Here is a 22,515-nt window from a genome sequence, read left to right as displayed (position 1 = left end):
GGATGCTGTATACTAGTGTAGTGTATGTTATTATGAAGGGGGATGCTGTATACTAGTGTAGTGTCTGTTATTATGAAGGGGGATGCTGTACCAGCTGTATACTAGTGTAGTGTCTGTTATTATGAAGGGGGATGCTGTACACTAGTGTAGTGTCTGTTATTATGAAGGGGGATGCTGTATACTAGTGTAGTGTCTGTTATTATGAAGGGGGGATGCTGTATACTAGTGTAGTGTCTGTTATTATGAAGGGGAGGCTGTACCAGCTGTATACTAGTGTAGTGTCTGTTATTATGAAGGGGGATGCTGTACACTAGTGTAGTGTCTGTTATTATGAAGGGGATACCAGCTGTATACTAGTGTAGTGTCTGTTATTATGAAGGGGGATGCTGTACACTAGTGTAGTGTCTGTTATTATGAAGGGGGATGCTGTACACTAGTGTAGTGTCTGTTATTATGAAGGGGATGCTGTACCAGCTGTATACTAGTGTAGTGTCTGTTATTATGAAGGGGATGCTGTACCAGCTGTATACTAGTGTAGTGTCTGTTATTATGAAGGGGGATGCTGTATACTAGTGTAGTGTATGTTATTATGAAGGGGGATGCTGTATACTAGTGTAGTGTCTGTTATTATGAAGGGGGATGCTGTATACTAGTGTAGTGTCTGTTATTATGAAGGGGATGCTGTATACTAGTGTAGTGTCTGTTATTATGAAGGGGGATGCTGTACACTAGTGTAGTGTCTGTTATTATGAAGGGGAGGCTGTACCAGCTGTATACTAGTGTAGTGTCTGTTATTATGAAGGGGGATGCTGTATACTAGTGTAGTGTCTGTTATTATGAAGGGGGATGCTGTATACTAGTGTAGTGTCTGTTATTATGAAGGGGGATGCTGTATACTAGTGTAGTGTCTGTTATTATGAAGGGGGATGCTGTATACTAGTGTAGTGTCTGTTATTATGAAGGGGGATGCTGTATACTAGTGTAGTGTCTGTTATTATGAAGGGGGATGCTGTATACTAGTGTAGTGTCTGTTATTATGAAGGGGGATGCTGTATACTAGTGTAGTGTCTGTTATTATGAAGGGGGATGCTGTATACTAGTGTAGTGTCTGTTATTATGAAGGGGGATGCTGTATACTAGTGTAGTGTATGTTATTATGAAGGGGGATGCTGTATACTAGTGTAGTGTCTGTTATTATGAAGGGGGATGCTGTATACTAGTGTAGTGTCTGTTATTATGAAGGTGGGATGCTGTATACTAGTGTAGTGTCTGTTATTATGAAGGGGGATGCTGTATACTAGTGTAGTGTATGTTATTATGAAGGGGGATGCTGTATACTAGTGTAGTGTCTGTTATTATGAAGGGGGATGCTGTATACTAGTGTAGTGTCTGTTATTATGAAGGGGGATGCTGTATACTAGTGTAGTGTCTGTTATTATGAAGGGGGATGCTGTATACTAGTGTAGTGTCTGTTATTATGAAGGGGGATGCTGTATACTAGTGTAGTGTCTGTTATTATGAAGGATGCTGGGGTACCAGCTGTATACTAGTGTAGTGTCTGTTATTATGAAGGGGGATGCTGTATACTAGTGTAGTGTCTGTTATTAAGAAGGGGGATGCTGTATACTAGTGTAGTGTCTGTTATTATGAAGGGGGATGCTGTATACTAGTGTAGTGTCTGTTATTATGAAGGGGGATGCTGTATACTAGTGTAGTGTCTGTTATTATGAAGGGGGATGCTGTATACTAGTGTAGTGTCTGTTATTATGAAGGGGGATGCTGTATACTAGTGTAGTGTCTGTTATTATGAAGGGGATGGATGCTGTATACTAGTGTAGTGTCTGTTATTATGAAGGGGGATGCTGTATACTAGTGTAGTGTCTGTTATTATGAAGGGGGATGCTGTATACTAGTGTAGTGTCTGTTATTATGAAGGGGGATGCTGTATACTAGTGTAGTGTCTGTTATTATGAAGGGGGATGCTGTATACTAGTGTAGTGTCTGTTATTATGAAGGGGGGATGCTGTATACTAGTGTAGTGTCTGTTATTATGAAGGGGGGAGGCTGTATACTAGTGTAGTGTCTGTTATTATGAAGGGGGGAGGCTGTACCAGCTGTATGTTCATCTTTCTCACTATCACACTTTTTTATATTGTTCTGTCTCTTTCTCTCTGTTTATTCTCATCCATAATACACTCATTCTTTCTGACCTAAGTTAGTGTTACCAATACAGTACATAGAAGTGTGTGTTTCTCTGTAGCAGACCAGTAATGGCGGCAGCCTGAGTGACTACTCCTCGTCAGTCCCCTCCACCCCCAGCACCAGTCAGAAGGAGCTACGCATCGACGTCCCCCAGACCACCAACACCCCCACGCCCGTCCGCAAGCAGTCCAAACGCCGCTCCAACCTCTTCACTGTGAGCCCAGATATATACACACACACACACACACACACACACACAGGACATCTACTTCTTCACTGTGAGCCCACATACACACACACACTCACACACACACAGGACATCTACTTCTTCACTGTGAGCCCACATACACACACACACTCACACACACACAGGACATCTACTTCTTCACTGTGAGCACACACACACACACAGGACATCTACTTCTTCACTATGAGCCCAGATACACACACACACTCACACACACACACAGGACATCTACTTCTTCACTGTGAGCCCAGATACACACTCACACACAGGACATCTACTTCTTCACTGTGAGCCCAGACACACACACACACAGGACATCTACTTCTTCACTGTGAGCCCAGACACACACACACACACACACACACATCTACTTCTTCACTGTGAGCCCAGACACACACACACACACACATCTACTTCTTCACTGTGAGCCCAGACACACACACACACACACACACATCTACTTCTTCACTGTTGACTATGTATTATTAGATGTTCAAACGATGGATGTTAAATACATAGAAAATGATCTAAAGGACTTTTAAATGGTAAATGGCTTAGTGAGAATCTACGGGCCACAGGGAAGGTTGTATGTGACCACCTTCTAGAATGTACAGACACATGCATCATGTCCACTTCCCAGTTCCTTAGCAACTTAGAGAGAGGTCAACAACTGGGTCAAGTTGACTCATAGACACAATAATAACCTCAGTCACCTCTAGCAGCCATTAGACGAGGCCTGTTATGTGGAGACTAGAAGAGGTCTGTAACAGACCCTAGTTCAGGCTCCTCGTTCAGACACTTTAGAGGGCCTCTGTAACCCCTACTTGTTCTCCTATCTCCTTGTCCACAGTCTCGGAAGGCCAGCGAGCCAGACAGGGACAAGAAAGGACTGGAGGGCCGAGCGGACAGCATTGGAAGCGGCCGTGCTATTCCAATTAAGCAGGTATGATCAGATCTGGCCCTCGCCTGGCCAGCCGGCTGCTACGGGGATAATTAGGGTCCGGCAGCGCCGTATTGCTGATTTCCCGGAGAACGAGGGCTGCCTGTGATCAGAGCGTGAAGCCCAGACACAGCCAGGCTCTCTCCGTTTGATGCCTTCTCCTTGATTAACAGCGAAAGCACACACTTGACATCAATTAGAGTTGGGGGTTCTCCTGGGTATTGAAATGAGATCATTAGTATAAGGAGCGGGACGGGATTTCACTCTCACTTTCTTTCACTCTCCCCTCTGCCCCCACTGCCCCCATCCCTCTCTCCTTGTCCAAAAAGAAAGAGGGGAGAGATGGAGAAGAGGCTGAGGATGGTTAATGAAGTGCAGTCTGCCGGCTGGCATATGGTCCTCCACTTCCCTCTTCCTCTACGTGCTTTTCAAAGCCCTGCCTTTTCCTGTGTGGCTGTGTAGCCGAGCGCTTTGAATTGGGGCATCGGCAGGGGGGTAGGGGGGTAGGTAGGGAGGTGGAGAGGAAGGGGAGGGGTATCAAACCAGAGTGCTCAAGAGCCCCCCCCCCCCCCACTGTAATTGTGGAGAAATTGTTTGAGTTGGCCTTAATTTGTCGCAAACAAGCATGGAGCGAACCGGGGGGGCATCTCCTGTGAGCAGCTTCAACTGGAGTATAAGGAAATCAGCCAATTAGCGTGTGCTAATCACGGCCTCTCATATCAGCACGGAGGCCTCGTTTGTAATCCACTAATGAACAAATTGCATCTCTGATTAGGGGCCTCCTTTCAACGACGCGCTGCATTTGTTAGCAGCGCCGCGGTAGTTGTTAGTGCCGGGGCCGTGTCGCGCAGCTCGTCGAGGGAGACCGTGTCTCTGTGGTGCTGCTGCGCAAGGAGGCCCCCGCTGGGACAGCACAGCAGAGAGCAGAGTAAATGGTCTTGTCCCCTCAATCAGGGACGACATGATGTTTACTTGTGAGATGTTTACATGTATCCCCAGACTCCCCACAGGAAGGAAATATCACTTTGAAGTAGCAACGGGGTCCTGTGTTATTCCCCAGCCGTCCAGTTAGCATGGACATCATAGCCTCTGATAGTGTTGCTCCTCTCTAAACTCTGATGGGAGCCTCTCGTCAATCAGGATGGTCTATTAGTCACACAACCCAGTCTGCCATTCAGTCCTGTCTATATGTTGACAGTATAGCAGCAGAGCTTCATGTAATTGACCTATGCATCCTATCTATGGTTAGCAGTGGTTTTAGTCTGCGGTGTGGCAGTAACCGGGGGAGGACGTGGTACTGGGAGGTGACTCAGAGGAGAGAGCTCAGGCACATACTCATTATGGTTTTAGTCTGCGGTGTGGCGGTAACCGGGGGAGGACGTGGTACTGGGAGGTGACTCAGAGGAGAGAGCCCAGGCACATACTCATTATGGTTTTAGTCTGCGGTGTGGCAGTAAACGGGGGAGGACGTGGTACTGGGAGGTGACTCAGAGGAGAGAGCCCAGGCACATACTCATTATGGTTTTAGTCTGCGGTGTGGCAGTAACCGGGGGAGGACGTGGTACTGGGAGGTGACTCAGAGGAGAGAGCCCAGGCACATACTCATTATGGTTTTAGTCTGCGGTGTGGCGGTAAACGGGGGAGGATGTGGTACTGGGAGGTGACTCAGAGGAGAGAGCCCAGGCACATACTCATTATGGTTTTAGTCTGCGGGTGTGGCGGTAAACGGGGGAGGACGTGGTACTGGGAGGTGACTCAGAGGAGAGAGCCCAGGCACATACTCATTATGGTTTTAGTCTGCGGTGTGGCAGTAAACGGGGGAGGACGTGGTACTGGGAGGTGACTCAGAGGAGAGAGCCCAGGCACATACTCATTATGGTTTTAGTCTGCGGTGTGGCGGTAAACGGGGGAGGACGTGGTACTGGGAGGTGACTCAGAGGAGAGAGCCCAGGCACATACTCATTATGGTTTTAGTCTGCGGTGTGGCAGTAAACGGGGGAGGACGTGGTACTGGGAGGTGACTCAGAGGAGAGAGCCCAGGCACATACTCATTATGGTTTTAGTCTGCGGTGTGGCGGTAACCGGGGGAGGACGTGGTACTGGGAGGTGACTCAGAGGAGAGAGCCCAGGCACATACTCATTATGGTTTTAGTCTGCGGTGTGGCGGTAAACGGGGGAGGACGTGGTACTGGGAGGTGACTCAGAGGAGAGAGCCCAGGCACATACTCATTATGGTTTTTGAGCAACAGAACACAGCTGTGTGTGTGTGTGTGTGTGTGTGTGTATGTGTGTGTATGTGTGTGTGTGTGTGTGTGTGAGAGAGAGAGAGCGCTTATCTCTGTGGAAACGACAATGACGATGTTGTGCTTTCTATAAGGATCAATGTTGAACTACTTGTCAAACATTTCTCATGTGATGAAGATGGATTTGATGAGCTGCGACACAGTGCCAGATATGTATGTATGTTCTCCTGTCCCTGTAGAAGAGCCTCTCTCTCACTCACACGTCGTCTCTGTCTGTCTGGCAGAAGTAGAATCCTCCTGGGTCCAGCCACTCAATTTGCATAACTCCTGTCAAGTCAATGGCTGATAATGATGTACAATTGAAGAGGACCACATACACATGTCACTGGTGGCAGATGGGAGGTGTGGCGTTAGCTGCGTGTGTGTGTGTGTGGATGAGTGTTTTAGAAAGCTGACGTAGACCAACAGTCTTAAAGAACCCTCTATCATCGTATGGGTTCGGCTGTGTCCTCTGTTGAGTCGCCCATTGTTTCCCCAACATGAGACATGGTGAGCCAGGCCCGGCACGACCACACACCCTCAGCCCACCTGACAGCTGCCAGCCCCAGACAGACCGAGGTTGGAGAGTAACACGTAGCCGGGAGCTCCGAAGCACCGGGCCACTGCTGCTTCCCTGTTTGGAGCTGGATGTTAATTGATTTGATCATTCCCTGTGGTCTTTCCTCTTGGAGAATGTGTCTCTCTGTATGTGTCTCTCCATCTCCCCTCCTGCCTCTGTGTTGGCTGCAGGCAGACCTGTTCCCTAATTAGACTGTGTGTGGAGATGGCAGCAGCTTCGCTACCTGCCTCCCCATTAGCACTCAGTTTACACTCCATTTTAATGAGTGCTGCTGAGTCTGACTCCTCCCTCCACACACCACCTCACCTTTTTCTTGTTGAACACGTTCAGACCTGGTCCACAGTCTGCTCCGACTCCATACATGCCAGCTCTCCCTCAGAGAGCTAACAACACAACTCATTCACTGAGAGGACGTGTTCCCTGACTGGCTCCTTTTGGTTGTCCTTCCTTGTCTGTGTGTTGAAGAGGGGAGGAAGGGGACAGTCTTTAGTTGAATCACTTTGGCAGATGTCTGCTTCTGTTAGTTTGGCAGAGTCGCGCGGCGGCCCCTTAAAGGTGCAGTCATAATCGGTGGTCTGTTAAACACGCGATGATGATGATGATGATGATGATGAGGAGGATGATGAATGTTATTATGAATCAGTCAACAGCAACGTTGTTGGTTTTTGGCATCAGATCTTAACATGTTGTTCAGAAACTACAGGTTAAGGGCCCTTTACTCATAAATATGGGTGACTTGTGTGAGATCATTTGACTTGACATATGGAAGATAATTAGGGTAAACAGTAGAGAACGACAGATATGGGTATTTAAGAGCCGATACCAATTTTTGGGGGTCAAGGACACCGATGGCTGATTATTTTAGGCCGATCATCAATCTGATGACATTGTAGCATTTTGATGAGAAATGTTCCCAGAGACAACCATGTGTGCAATAACAAATCAATTATACAACCATGCAGTCAATTTGACTTGATCAATGAACTACCCAACAACAGAAAGGTGGTAATGGTGTATTTGAATGGTCTCTTGATAAACTGGGTACAATAAGATGGCTTAGGTCTACTCATAATACAGATTCATATTCAATAGGAGTGTATGCCTGCGTTGAGCTCGTGTTGGCTGAGTCATTTTCCCAACAATTGTTTACAGACAGATTATTTCACTTATAATTCACTGTATCACAATTCCAGTGGGTCAGAAGTTTACATACATTAAGTTGACTGTGTCTTTAAACAGCTTGGAAAATTCCAGAAAATGATGTCATGGCTTTAGAAGCTTCTGATAGGCTAATTGACATCATTTGAGTCAATTGGAGGTGTACCTGTGGATGCATTTCAAGGCCTACCTTCAAACTCAGTGCCTCTTTGCTTGACATCATAGGAAAATCAAAAGAAATTAGCCAAGATTTCAGAATCAAAATTGTAGACCTCCACAAGTCTGGTTCATCCTTGGGAGAAATTTCCAAATGCCTGAAGGTACCACGTTCATCTGTACAAACAATAGTACGCAAGTATAAACACCATGGGACAACACAGCCGTCATACCGCTCAGGAAGAGATGAACGTACTTTGTTGTGAAAAGTGCAAAACAATCCCAGAACAACAGCAAAGGACCTTGTGAAGATGCTGGAGGAAACGGGTACAAAAGTATCTACAGTAAAACAAGTCCTATATCGACATAACCTGAAAGGCTGCTCAGCAAGGAAGAAGTCACCGCTCCAAAACCACCATAAAAAAGCCAGACTACGGTTTGCAACTGCACATGGGGACAAAGATCGTACTTTTTGGAGAAATGTCCTCTGGTCTGATGAAACAAAAATAGAACTGTTTGGCTATAATGACCATCGTTATGTTTGGAGGAAAAGGGGGAGGCTATCAAGCCAAAGAACACCATCCCAACCATGAAGCATGGGAGTGGCAGCATCATGTTGTGGGGGTGCTTTGCTGCAGGAGGGACTGGTGAACTTCACAAAATAGATGGCATCATGAGGCATTGAAAATTATGTGGATATATTGAAGCAACATCTTAAGACATCAGTCAGGAAGTTAAAACTAGGTCTTCCAAATGGACAATGACCCCAAGCATACTTCCAAAGTTGTGGCAAAATGGCTTAAGGACAACAAAGTCAAGGTATTGGAGCGGCCATCACAAAGCCCTGACCTCAATCCTATAGAACATGTCTGGGCAGAACTGAAAAGGCGTGTGCGAGCAAGGAGGCCTACAAACCTGTCTCAGTTTCACCAGCTGTCAGGAAGAATGGGCCAACATTCACCCAACTTATTGTGGGAAGCTTGTGGAAGGCTACCTGAAACGTTTCACCCAAGTTAAACAATTTAAAGGCAATGCTGCCAAATACTAATTGAGTGTATGTAAACTTCTGACCCACTGGGAATGTGATGAAAGAAATAAAAGCTGAAATAAATCATTCTCTCTCTCTACTATTATTCTGACATTTCACATTCTTAAAATAAAGTGGTGATTCAAACTGACCTAAGACGGGGAATTTTTACTTGGATTAAATGTCAGGAATTGTGAATAACAGAGTTTAAATGTACTTGGCTAAGGTGTATTTTTATTTAGTCCCATTTTATTTTGGGACTGTTCTTTTGTCAGAAGATTTTAGAGTGATAACTCACTAGCAAAGGTAGCTCTCTGCTTAATATCGTTGATTAACTTACCTACTAGCAAGCAAGCTATCTGTATGAGGTTTTGTTTATGCTGCAGACTGTATGGACATTGTTTTGCCTAACAGCAAATGAATGAACACTTTCAAAATGTTGACATTCTGTGTGTCATTGTTAAAGTGTGGTAAATGCAGCATGAGTGGGTAGCTACCCAGCAGCATAGAGGTTCCTCAAGGACAGGCTAACTAGCAATGAGTGGCGCCGACTAGCAGGAGAGGCAAGTGCGCTCAGGCTGTAAGGGGAAAATCGGCTATGCGGATGATCGTCGTTCTCTAAACAGATACGTGAGTGTGTGTGTTTGCATGAATTGCGTTGGTGTGTGTGTTCTTGGAGCTCTCTCCCAGGACTACTGACTCCCCAGTGTAGTTTATTTTCTGTTAGCCCAGATCTCATTAGGATGGGCTGTTGTTCTGACTCCCCCTCAAGGTGACTAGAGTTTGTGTGTGGTGTGTGTGTGTGTGCGCACGATAAAGGCTGTGGAAGGAAGAAGATGCCTTCATTAGTTAGATGGTGCTCATTAAAACCGAACACACTGCTAGCCTGGCCAAGCTAGGAGTTTTCAGCACACTGGACTTTTATAAAGAGGATGGGGTGGACTCCCACTCTGCAGCAATTAGACAACCCAAAGCCCCAGAGGTCCAGCTTTTCACACACACACACACTCTGCGCTGAGTGTGGGTGTGACAGGGTCAGACGTGTCACCTAGCTACACGCGGCAGGCTATCGTGGGTCCCTCAACATGGCCTCCACTGTGGTTTAACTGTGCAGACGCTCTTCTGCGAGACTTGTGACGTCAGTACCTCGTGGGATGTTTGTCTACAGCTTTATTGCTGTTTGGAACTTTTAGAATGTTGTTTTCTGTTCTAGGTCCCGTGTGGCTCAGTTGGTAGAGCATGGCTCTTGCAACGCCAAGGTTGTTGGTTCAATTCCCACAAGGGAGCAGTACGGGGGAAAAGTATAAAAATGTCTGCACTCACTACTATAAGTCACTCTGGATAAGAGTGTCTGATAAAATTACTCAAATGTAACAAAAAATATGAATGTAGCAGGGTCATGATGGGGTCAGTGACTGCTGCTATTACCGGGTATTCTACCCAGGATGCAACATGGCCATTCTAAGCGTCTTCTGTTAGGGGACATCTGCTCCTCGCTCCTAATTAGCCCGTAATTACCGAAGAGATAGAGACACTCGCTTCGCCAACATGTCTCTTTCAAATGAATTTACTGTTGACTTAGACACCGGGGCTGTTGACTTAGACACCGGGGCTGTTTGCTTAGACACCGGGGCTGTTGACTTAGACACCGGGGCTGTTGACTTAGACACCGGGGCTGTTGACTTAGACACCGGGGCTGTTGACTTAGACACCGGGGCTGTTGGCCTAGACACCAGGGCTGTTGGCCTAGACACCGGGGCTGTTGGCCTAGACACCGGGGCTGTTGGCCTAGACAGAGGGGCTGTTGACTTAGACACCGGGGCTGTTGACTTAGACACCGGGGCTGTTGACTTAGACACCGGGGCTGTTGACTTAGACACCGGGGCTGTTGACTTAGACACCGGGGCTGTTGACTTAGACACCGGGGCTGTTGGCCTAGACACCGGGGCTGTTGACTTAGACACCGGGGCTGTTGGCCTAGACACCGGGGCTGTTGGCCTAGACACCGGGGCTGTTGGCCTAGACACCGGGGCTGTTGACTTAGACACCGGGGCTGTTGGCCTAGACACCGGGGCTGTTGACTTAGACACCGGGGCTGTTGGCCTAGACACCGGGGCTGTTGGCCTAGACACCGGGGCTGTTGACTTAGACACCGGGGCTGTTGGCCTAGACACCGGGGCTGTTGGCCTAGACACCGGGGCTGTTGGCCTAGACACCGGGGCTGTTGGCCTAGACACCGGGGCTGTTGGCCTAGACACCGGGGCTGTTGGCCTAGACACCGGGGCTGTTGGCCTAGACACCGGGGCTGTTGGCCTAGACACCGGGGCTGTTGGCCTAGACACCGGGGCTGTTGGCCTAGACACCGGGGCTGTTGGCCTAGACAGGGGCTGTTGGCCTAGACAGAGGGGCTGTTGGCCTAGACAGAGGGGCTGTTGGCCTAGACAGAGGGGCATGGAGCAGCAATAGGAGGTAGAGAAGGTTAAGATGCGGTTCCTGGTTCATCCTAATAGTGAAATGTGGTCTTTCCACAGCTTCGTAGCCCAACTCCCATCTACGTGTTAGCATACATGTCTAAATGCATATTCCTCTTTTATTTGGCCCTAAATACTTTCTTCCCCATTACAACTTCTCACAGGTTTGAGTTCAGATTTTTTTTGTTCATCTTTCAAATGAGTCCAAAAGCATTGACGCGTGTGGTTGGGGTTGGCTCCCTTTGTGAGGAGCTGATTAGTATCATGGTAGTAATTGCCTATAGTTGTAGAGAGTGGTGTAACATTAGATGAGCACAGGGCTAGGTGGTTTTGACAGTCTCCCCCTCTGCCTCCTCCCCTCTGAGGCCTGGTTCCTCTTAGTAAGGAGTTAAATTGGATGGTTAATTCGGCTGTTATTTACCCTGTAATTCATTAGTTTCGCCCTGCCATTGGCAGCGGGCAGGCTGTAATTTCACGCTTGGCAATAAAAGATGTCTCATAATCTGCTTCATTTAGCAGCCAAAGAATTTAATGAAATTAACGGCGTCTCCTAATTAAGACGGTGAATATTAAAGACCTGCTATCAAGGCCCTGTAACGAGTGGCGACGCGATCCGCCTTCCGCTGGATTGGGAAAATATCATTTCCCAGGGAAAAGGTTGTCGCCGTGACGACCGCTCGGAGCTATTTTGGCCATGATGACATTTTTGTCATGCACACTAACCCCTGGAAATTAGATTTGAGGGGGTTGGTGGGTGGAGGGGGTTGTTCTTTTTAGTTTTGGAGAAATAATTAAATGAGAAGCACACCGGCATCAATCAGAGAAGCGTGGTGGCTTTCAGATTGTGTGATGGTTCTGATCCGGTTACAGTCAGATTGTGTGATGGTTCTGATCCGGTTACAGTCAGATTGTGTGATGGTTCTGATCCGGTTACAGTCAGATTGTGTGATGGTTCTGATCCGGTTACAGTCAGATTGTGTGATGGTTCTGATCCGGTTACAGTATTCTCTACTGAGCAGTAGAGTTTCTGATTGATACAGAGTTGTTCTGTCTGAACACACTGGGACTCAAGTGTCCCAATGGTGACTTTGTTGGTTTATGGTGCATTTTGTTTGTGTATATGTGTGTCTGTTTCTGTATGCTAGACCTGATTCCCTCACTGATGGTAGTATCAGTCTTGGATTCGTTGTCTGTTTCTGTATGTTAGACCTGATTCCCTCACTGATGGTAGTATCAGTCTTGGATTCGTTGTCTGTTTCTGTATGCTAGACCTGATTCCCTCACTGATGGTAGTATCAGTCTTGGATTCGTTGTCGGTTTCTGTATGTTAGACCTGATTCCCTCACTGATGGTAGTATCAGTCTTGGATTCGTTGTCTGTTTCTGTATGCTAGACCTGATTCCCTCACTGATGGTAGTATCAGTCTTGGATTCGTTGTCTGTTTCTGTATGCTAGACCTGATTCCCTCACTGATGGTAGTATCAGTCTTGGATTCGTTGTCTGTTTCTGTATGCTAGACCTGATTCCCTCACTGATGGTCGTATCAGTCTTGGATTCGTTGTCTGTTTCTACCCATCCTGTTGAGAAAGAAGTCTCTCTCTAAAGAGCTTCTTTAACAAGACTGATTAGACAAAAGAAAAATAGTCTTTGACCCCAGGGGCTTCTTTTAACTCGTTCAGGAAAGGAAAGAACGAATGTGTTTCTTTTCCACATCCTATCTTTTCCATCCATCCACCCTCTCTCTCTCTGTCAGAAACGGTAGCAGGGCGAGAGAGGCTTTATCTGCTAATGAATTGAGACTGCTGAAGTAAGGTTTGGATAATTGAGTTTCTAATTAATTACCCAGAACTCTTATCAGATAAATCAGTTGCTAGGCTACATCTCAAATGGCACCCTTTTCCCTACATAGTGCTCTGCTTTTGATAATAGCCCTATGGGCCCTAGTCAAAAGTAGTGCACTATTTAGGGTTCATTTTTAGATGTAACCAGGGATAGAGGGAGCATTCTCTTCTTCGTTGGTATTTTATTTGATCTGGTTTTCACTGCTCCTCGCCCCGCTATGCTCCCCTGGGCCTGACCTTTCCTGTCCTTGCCTCATCTACGCTGACCTTGTCATAAATGCCATGATAGAGTGTGTGTGGGTCAGCTGTTTGTTCACCTGCAACCGCCCGACTGTGATGAGGTGAAATCTTTAAAAAAAAAATCTTAAATGGTAAAGTTTAACTCTGCAGGAGTTAATATTAAGGCTATGTGAGAGGTTATAGTCCTACAGTCAGTGTCCACGTCAGTGTCCATTGAACCCATCTGAACAGTAGGCTACAGTTCCCTTGATGTGCCACAGGCCTATTTCGAATTTGAATAGCGCCTCACAATCATCACACACAACATAACAGAACAATCACAGAAAACTAAATGTAGCCTATAAACCGCACTAGAAGTTTCCATTTGAATGATTTTTGAAAGGTATTGTTTTCTCTTTATTCACCCCACCCACCTGCCCTTCATTATCACAATATTTAATGTCCCTAAACCCGACTGGGTTATGAGTCAACCCAGCATCAGTATTGTGTCAGCAATTCTCTCATGCCCATGTGTGGGTGTTTACCTACTTATGACAGTTTATTTAAAAAATATATTATTTAACTAGGCAAGTCAGTTAAAAACAAATTCTTATTTACAATGCCGGCCTACCAGAAGGCCTCCTGCGGGGACGGGGGCCTGGGATTAAAACAAATGAATACAATATAAATATAGGACAAAACACACATCACAACAAGAGAGACATTATTATCTGCATGGGGGCAGATTCCATCATGGGCATTGCACCGTAGTAGCAATCTCTCCCACTTCCTCATTCAGCCTGTCTGTTAATGCCTTCTCTTAGAGTCAGACAAACCAGGTCCATTCTCTCCCCTATGTCCCATTGATCAGGGTTATAGGGACATCACCATATCCTGGCCTGTTCACACCACTGTCCTGTCCAGTGATGATTAATGACCGGTGGTGTGGTTTGGCTGGCAGAGTGGACATCTCTGGCCAGATGGCCAACGCGATAGAGGAGTGTTCGAACAGAGCATTTCACGGAGGCATCACTCAAGACCAGCCTTAGCCAGCCCTGAGCCCTCCAAGCACCTCTTGACAGGCCCTAAGACAGGAGTTGCCTGTTTGGGAATGACACCCTTAATTTAGGCTCCTGTTCTCCAGGGACACCCAAGAACAATGGGCCCCACCAGATCCCCCGGGGAGAGATGGTGCCTCTCAGGAGATGGGGCCTCCCCCCTATCACCCAACTGGGCCGGCTGTCAGTCCCGTCAAGGGTCCAAGGGAAGGTCTATTGTCTGGGGGAAAAAGGGGGATGAAGGTGATTAGGGAGTTGATTAGTGTGTTTCAATAGAAAGGAAATGAACCTGGGGAAAGTTCTCTCCTTATCAGACTGTTTGTTTACAACTGAACGGCTCCACTGGCAGGACTGCCTTGAGAGCTTGGACAATTACACCTTTGATAGTGCAGACCAAATGAGGGTGGCTATCGAAGGCAAAGAGAGGGAGGTTTTGGAATGTTGATTGTTTTCTACATCACCATGTTGGACCCGAGTAAAATAAAATACACGCCTGTTTGTTGTAGGAACAGTTGTTGCGGTTCGAACGTGAACCGTTGAACTGTTATAATGAATGAATAATTGCGCCCTTGCTGCACGTTCTGAGGAAGCTTTTCCTCACAAAAAAAGGAATGAAGGACATCATCTCCTCAGCCCCCCAGGGCGGTCGACCTTTTCCTAAGCACTACCCACAATACTTCACAGTGCCTCTGTAGGAAGTGTCTCCGTAGCAACGAGGAAGACAAAGAGTATATCTGGGGTGTATTTATTTCCTCCATTTATTCCTGTGCGTTGCGATCGGAAGACCTTGTGAGCTGTCAAGTCCCCCGGAGGTAAAACAGAGGCAGAGTGTGTGTCACTAGTGGACCGGGGAAGTTATTACCAATCCGGAGGGTCGACGTGCCGTCCAATTAGCCTTCCCCCTGCAAACTGATCGCTTGTCATCTCCACCATGGATGGCTGAAATGAATATGCACACTTCTATCACAAACAGGGCCACACATAGAAGAAATATTGGCCACCTAGTTCACTCCCCAGTCTGTGACGCTTGGCCACCGCTCTCTCGCTCTACACCCCAAATCACTTTCAGGACGATCAGCTTGTACCTTTTGGAAGTTGAGATCTGAGTTGAGATGTGAAGCCATAACGGCCCTGATACGATTGTCTCTTTTTAATAGTGATTCAACAGTGATTGTTGTGACACCAACACACTGAGAGGAGGAACTGAGAAAGAAACTGCATCTCTCTGCAAATACACAGTATATCAAATCCATATGACATCCTGCTCAGTTCAACATGGACCTGACGGCCTCTCTATTATGCCAGGAATCATTCTGTACTGCAGAGTAGAGCTGCTTATTGGCCTCGTTGCTGTACTGTCTGTCGCTAGCTGCTCCCATTGCAGAGCCCAGAGTGTGTTTTCAGGCACCCAGTGATGAGATATGCAGTCATTCCCAGGCGAGGCCGTTGAGTCCTCTGCTTCCTCCTTTGTCCAAGCCGAGGGACACGACGAGGCCTTAATGAAATGTGAACAACGCCAGAGACACGGAAAGCAGGACTCTGTCTATCAAAGCGGCCGGCTGTCCATCTCTCTCTCTCTCGTCCAGACCCCCCACCCCACCCCCTGTTGCGTGCTAGTTAGTCTTTATCCCCCCATTCTCCTCTGCTGCCCGACTCTATTAATATCTCCCTGTCTGTGGGTGTTAACAGCGCGTTAATGTGTTACAGGTCCAGTGAAGTGACACGCGCAGCAGTCCGGCTGTAATTGCTAATCAGCGGACAGTTATATCCCTCTCTTGCCTAATGAATTTGGCTGAAATGCAGCGTGGGTGGGCAGCCGCCCTGAAGGGCCAGTCAGCCACAGCTGATGTGTGGAGGAGAGAGAAGGATGTTAACAGTCTTGGGTCGGCGCTAATGTGCCCGAAGAACACTTCAGTTTTCTCTGTCCGTTCGCTCGATACTTCTTGCTCACCACTGCTGGTTATGTTTCCGTCTCTCTCCCTCCAGTGTGTATATGGTCTCTTAGTTTAAGTGGTTTTCCTATCCGCTAAGGATCTTTGTTTCTCTGGTCAGGGAGTGTCACAGAAATGTAGTGGGGAGAGAGATCACATGTTGCATCTTTATTGTAAACGTGATTTCAGCAGGGTGACGGCATTGAGTTGCAGCCCGTGGCATTCTATACGGTCTCCCTCTCTCAAGAGATTCTAGTTCCAGAAATCAGGGATACCACACGTCAATACCATTCACCACCTAAATCAGGGATACCACACGTCAATCCCATTCACCACCTAAATCAGGGATACCACACGTCAATCCCATTCACCACCTAAATCAGGGATACCACACGTCAATCCCATTCACCACCTAAATCAGGGATACCACACGTCAATCCCATTCACCACCTAAATCAGGGATACCACACGTCAATCCCATTCACCACCTAAATCAGGGATACCACACGTCAATCCCATTCACCACCTAAATCAGGGATACCACACGTCAATCCCATTCACCACCTAAATCAGGGATACCACACGTCAATCCCATTCACCACCTAAATCAGGGATACCACATGTCAATCCCATTCACCACCTAAATCAGGGATACCACACGTCAATCCCATTCACCACCTAAATCAGGGATACCACACGTCAATCCCATTCACCACCTATTGACAATGTGTCTTGTATTGGAAGATATGAGATATGTGTTGTAAATTCAGTGATGACTACAGTAGATGCTAGAGCGGTGGTTCCCAAAACCTTTTTCCTTCATGTCCCATCAGCTGAGGTGTCTTTTGAGTCATGTCCCACCAGCTGAGGTGTCTTTTGAGTCATGTCCCACCAGCTGAGGTGTCTTTTGAGTCATGTCCCACCAGCTGAGGTGTCTTTTGAGTCATGTCCCACCAGCTGAGGTGTCTTTTGAGTCATGTCCCACCAGCTGAGGTGTCTTTTGAGTCATGCCCCACCAGCTGAGGTGTCTTTTGAGTCATGTCCCACCAGCTGAGGTGTCTTTTGAGTCATGACCCACCAGCTGAGGTGTCTTTTGAGTCATGTCCCACCAGCAGAGGTGTCTTTTGAGTCATGTCCCACCAGCTGAGGTGTCTTTTGAGTCATGTCCCACCAGCTGAGGTGTCTTTTGAGTCATGTCCCACCAGCTGAGGTGTCTTTTGAGTCATGTCCCACCAGCTGAGGTGTCTTTTGAGTCATGACCCACCAGCTGAGGTGTCTTTTGAGTCATGTCCCACCAGCTGAGGTGTCTTTTGAGTCATGACCCACCAGCTGAGGTGTCTTTTGAGTCATGACCCACCAGCTGAGGTGTCTTTTGAGTCATGTCCCACCAGCTGAGGTATCTTTTGAGTCATGACCCACCAGCTGAGGTGTCTTTTGAGTCATGTCCCACCAGCTGAGGTGTCTTTTGAGTCATGTCCCACCAGCTGAGGTGTCTTTTGAGTCATGTCCCACCAGCTGAGGTGTCTTTTGAGTCATGTCCCACCAGCTGAGTTGTCTTTTGAGTCATGACCCACCAGCTGAGGTATCTTTTGAGTCATGACCCACCAGCTGAGGTGTCTTTTGAGTCATGCCCCACCAGCTGAGGTATCTTTTGAGTCATGACCCACCAGCTGAGGTGTCTTTTGAGTCATGTCCCACCAGCTGAGGTGTCTTTTGAGTCATGTCCCACCAGCTGAGGTGTCTTTTGAGTCATGTCCCACCAGCTGAGGTGTCTTTTGAGTCATGTCCCACCAGCTGAGTTGTCTTTTGAGTCATGACCCACCAGCTGAGGTATCTTTTGAGTCATGTCCCACCAGCTGAGGTGTCTTGAGTCATGACCCACCAGCTGAGTTGTCTTTTGAGTCATGACCCACCAGCTGAGTTGTCTTTTGAGTCATGCCCATCAAAAGTGTTGTGGTGAAAACACATACCAAATAATAAGTAGAACATATCATCTTGGCAGCGGTGAGATAATGTTGCTGTTTCAAAGCAAATCTCTTGCAATTCCACACATCCTTCCATGGAGCTGAAAGAGAATTGAGCCTTTTTAAAGCCAATTTCATGCAATTCTGTACATTTTGCCATGGAGCTGAGATACATTTGTGCAGGTTTTAAGATCATTTCCTACAATTGTCCACATTTTGACATTGCTAATGCTGTGTTTATGCTCGAACATTATAACAAAATCCAGCAACAAAATCCATCTTTTATTTAGTTGATTTCTCAGATTATAAACTGTTATTGAAACATATATAGGTACTGTATATTATATTATATTTTCTACTTCTATTTGGTTTTAGTCCTTTAAGTTGACACCAAAATCGTTTTCCCATCCTGAAAATGTTTTTAAAACAACAAACAACCTAGATACATTTCGTCAAGCACAGTGGTTCCCAAACTGTGGGTCGCGATCCACAGGGGTCCAGGTGGGTCGCGGGATGACATTGATTCTGCGTTGACAAAAATATATATACAAATAAAAAATAAAATTTTCACTGCGTGAACAATGTCATCCCGCGACCCACCTGGTCCCCTGTGGATCGCGACCCACAGTTTGGGAACCACTGTGCTTGACGAAATGTATCTGCATTATTGTGTGTTATCGTCCTCCTCACCCTGTCTCTCTCTGTGTTCTCTCCTATAGGGCATGTATCTGTGTCCTCCTCACCCTGTCTCTCTCTGTGTTCTCTCCTATTATTGGGTGTGTGTCCTCTCACCCTGTCTCTCTCTGTGTTCTCTCCTATAGGGCATGTATCTGTGTCCTCCTCACCCTGTCTCTCTCTGTGTTCTCTCCTATAGGGCATGTATCTGTGTCCTCCTCACCCTGTCTCTCTCTGTGTTCTCTCCTATAGGGCATGTATCTGTGTCCTCCTCACCCTGTCTCTCTCTGTGTTCTCTCCTATAGGGCATGCATGTATCTGTGTCCTCCTCACCCTGTCTCTCTCTGTGTTCTCCTAGGGCATGTATCTGTCCTGTCACCCTGTCTCTCTCTGTGTTCTCTCCTATAGGGCATGTATCTGTGTCCTCCTCACCCTGTCTCTCTCTGTGTTCTCTCCTATAGGGCATGTATCTGTGTCCTCCTCACCCTGTCTCTCTCTGTGTTCTCTCCTATAGGGCCTGTCCTCCTCACCCTGTCTCTCTCTGTGTTCTCTCCTATAGGGCATGTATCTGTGTCCTCCTCACCCTGTCTCCTCTGTGTTCTCTCTAGGGCTCTGTGTTCTCTCCTATAGGGCATGTATCTGTGTCCTCCTCACCCTGTCTCTCTCTGTGTTCTCTCCTATAGGGCATGTATCTGTGTCTGTGTTCTCTCCTCACCCTGTCTCTCTCTGTGTTCTCTCCTATAGGGCATGTATCTGTGTCCTCCTCACCCTGTCTCTAGGGCATGTATCTGTGTCCTCCTCACCCTGTCTCTCTGTGTTCTCTATAGGGCAGGGCATGTATCTGTGTCCTCCTAGGGCATGTACCCTGTCTCTCTCTGTGTTCTCTCCTATAGGGCATGTATCTGTGTCCTCCTCACCCTGTCTCTCTCTGTGTTCTCTCCTATAGGGCATGTATCTGTGTCCTCCTCACCCTGTCTCTCTCTGTGTTCTCTCCTATAGGGCATGTATCTGTGTCCTCCTCACCCTGTCTCTCTCTGTGTTCTCTCCTATAGGGCATGTATCTGTGTCCTCCTCACCCTGTCTCTCTCTGTGTTCTCTCCTATAGGGCATGTATCTGTGTCCTCCTCACCCTGTCTCTCTCTGTGTTCTCTCCTATAGGGCATGTATCTGTGTCCTCACCCTGTCTCTCTCTGTGTTCTCTCCTATAGGGCATGTATCTGTCCTCCTCACCCTGTCTCTCTCTGTGTTCTCTCCTATAGGGCATGTATCTGTGTCCTCCTCACCCTGTCTCTCTCTGTGTTCTCTCCTATAGGGCATGTATCTGTGTCCTCCTCACCCTGTCTCTCTCTGTGTTCTCTCCTATAGGGCATGTATCTGTGTCCTCCTCACCCTGTCTCTCTCTGTGTTCTCTCCTATAGGGGCATGTCCTCACCCTATCTGTGTTCCTCCTAGGGCATGTATCTGTGTCCTCCTCACCCTGTCTCTCTCTGTGTTCTCTCCTATAGGGCATGTATCTGTGTCCTCCTCACCCTGTCTCTCTCTGTGTTCTCTCCTATAGGGCATGTATCTGTGTCCTCCTCACCCTGTCTCTCTCTGTGTTCTCTCCTATAGGGCATGTATCTGTGTCCTCCTCACCCTGTCTCTCTCTGTGTTCTCTCCTATAGGGCATGTATCTGTGTCCTCCTCACCCTGTCTCTCTCTGTGTTCTCTCCTATAGGGCATGTATCTGTGTCCTCACCCTGTCTCCCTGTTCTCTCTATAGGGCATGTATCTGTCCTCCTCACCCTGTCTCTCCTGTGGGCATGTATCTGTGTCCTCCTCACCCTGTCTCTCTCTGTGTTCTCTCCTATAGGGCATGTATCTGTGTCCTCCTCACCCTGTCTCTCTCTGTGTTCTCTCCTATAGGGCATGTATCTGTGTCCTCCTCACCCTGTCTCTCTCTGTGTTCTCTCCTATAGGGCATGTATCTGTCCTCCTCACCCTGTCTCTCTCTGTGTTCTCTCCTATAGGGCATGTATCTGTGTCCTCCTCACCCTGTCTCTCTCTGTGTTCTCTCCTAGGGCATGTAGGGCATGTATCTGTCCTCCTCACCCTGTCTCTCTCTGTGTTCTCTCCTATAGGGCATGTATCTGTGTCCTCCTCACCCTGTCTCTCTCTGTGTTCTCTCCTATAGGGCATGTATCTGTGTCTCTCTCTGTGTTCTCTCCTATAGGGCATGTATCTGTGTCCTCACCCTGTCTCTCTCTGTGTTCTCTCCTATAGGGCATGTATCTGTGTCCTCCTCACCCTGTCTCTCTCTGTGTTCTCTCCTATAGGGCATGTATCTGTGTCCTCCTCACCCTGTCTCTCTCTGTGTTCTCTCCTATAGGGCATGTATCTGTGTAGGGCATGTATCTGTGTCCTCACCCTGTCTCTCTCTGTGTTCTCTCCTATAGGGCATGCTTCTGAAGAGGAGTGGCAAGACCCTAAACAAGGAGTGGAAAAAGAAGTATGTGACGTTGTGTGACAATGGCCTGCTCACATATCACCCCAGCCTGCACGTGAGTACCACCTGTCACACACACACACACACACACACACACACACACACACACACACACACACACACACACACACACACACACACACACACACACACTATACATGAGCACACATGTATGACTCGTATTATACACGCAGGTCACTCATGCTTGCACAAACATGCACACACACATCACACTCTGACGGAAGACTATACAGGCGGCGCCCGTTGATATGGTAACTCTAAGTCACGTCAGATGGTAGAATCTGGGGTTGAACGTTCTTTCTCCTGTTCGTTCCATTCTACCTGTCCAGCTCTGCTGCAACCAGACCAGCTAGTTGGACCACTTTCACTCTGATTATTACTGCACATCATCCCGATGACACTACCAACCACCTAACAATCCTGTTGTAACCTGTACCCCTCCAGTCTCCGTGTGGAACAACAGAGGTCACTGGAGTCAGCATCACTCAGTGTCTCTAATGTCGTCTGTCTGTCTGTCACTCTGCCCTCTGCTCTGGCTTTCTATCTAATGGTCCCATGTTACAGCAGTGGGTCTATCCGCTGGTTCCCCGCGCTGCTAATCCATCAGCCACTGTGTTGGCCCATTAGCGGCAATGCTAAGCCCCTGTTTCCTCCTCCTCCTCCGCGTGTGTGTGTGTGTGTGTGCGCGTCAGCCACCCCATCCGCTCACTGGGCAGACGGTACGCTTGTTGCAGCGGAGGCACACACCCACACAGAGCGAGCAACAATATTAATTAGAAAGCCCACATGGTCTGTTTGCACAGGGCTGACGTTGATGATGTGGAATAGCACCACTGTAATGGCCTGCTCTAATCGCCCGCCTGGCTGCTCTGTTGGCAAACACAGGACCACAACGTCCCCTCTCCTGGCCCTGATACCACTTCATATCACCACTATCCCTCCTTTCCCTCGTTCTGTACATCGTTCCCCCGGGTTGCAATCAGGCCTTATTGTTAATTAGAATGGGAATCATTTTCCTAATGCCACACTGACTGGAGTCTAGACAGACATGTAGATGGATGGGTAGAGGACGCAAAGCGGAGGAGGCTAAATCTATTTGCTCTAATTTGATTGGGTTGGATTAGCGGCCCAGCTACTGCAGTGAAACAACCACAGGGGCAGATAAATGTAGGAAAACTAAATAGCTCGATAGCAACCTGAAGGAGAGCCATAAAATATGATCAAATCTATTGAACATCTCAAAGGTGTTGAGTCCCTG

At 47.6% G+C, this 22,515-nt stretch overlaps 1 protein-coding gene across 5 annotated transcripts in view; it reads left to right on the top strand.

Moving 5' to 3' along the window:
• Window positions 1-22,515, top strand: part of agap1 (ArfGAP with GTPase domain, ankyrin repeat and PH domain 1) — a 297,905-nt gene that overhangs the window by 171,671 nt on the left and 103,719 nt on the right. For 3 of the 5 annotated variants that reach the window (XM_065023307.1, XM_065023302.1, XM_065023296.1), the window contains exons 8-10: window positions 2,261-2,416; window positions 3,300-3,392; window positions 21,187-21,291. In XM_065023307.1, coding sequence (XP_064879379.1) covers window positions 2,261-2,416; window positions 3,300-3,392; window positions 21,187-21,291 — 354 coding nt within the window. The remainder of the gene's footprint in view (window positions 1-2,260; window positions 2,417-3,299; window positions 3,393-21,186; window positions 21,292-22,515) is intronic. The other 2 variants (XM_065023309.1, XM_065023299.1) reach the window with 1 other exon arrangement.

The sequence above is a fragment of the Oncorhynchus nerka genome, linkage group LG2 (assembly GCF_034236695.1).
Source record: "Oncorhynchus nerka isolate Pitt River linkage group LG2, Oner_Uvic_2.0, whole genome shotgun sequence".
Lineage (NCBI taxonomy): Eukaryota > Metazoa > Chordata > Actinopteri > Salmoniformes > Salmonidae > Oncorhynchus > Oncorhynchus nerka.
Note: the sequence above shows the minus strand (reverse complement) of the source record. Positions and strands in the feature narration are given on the sequence as shown.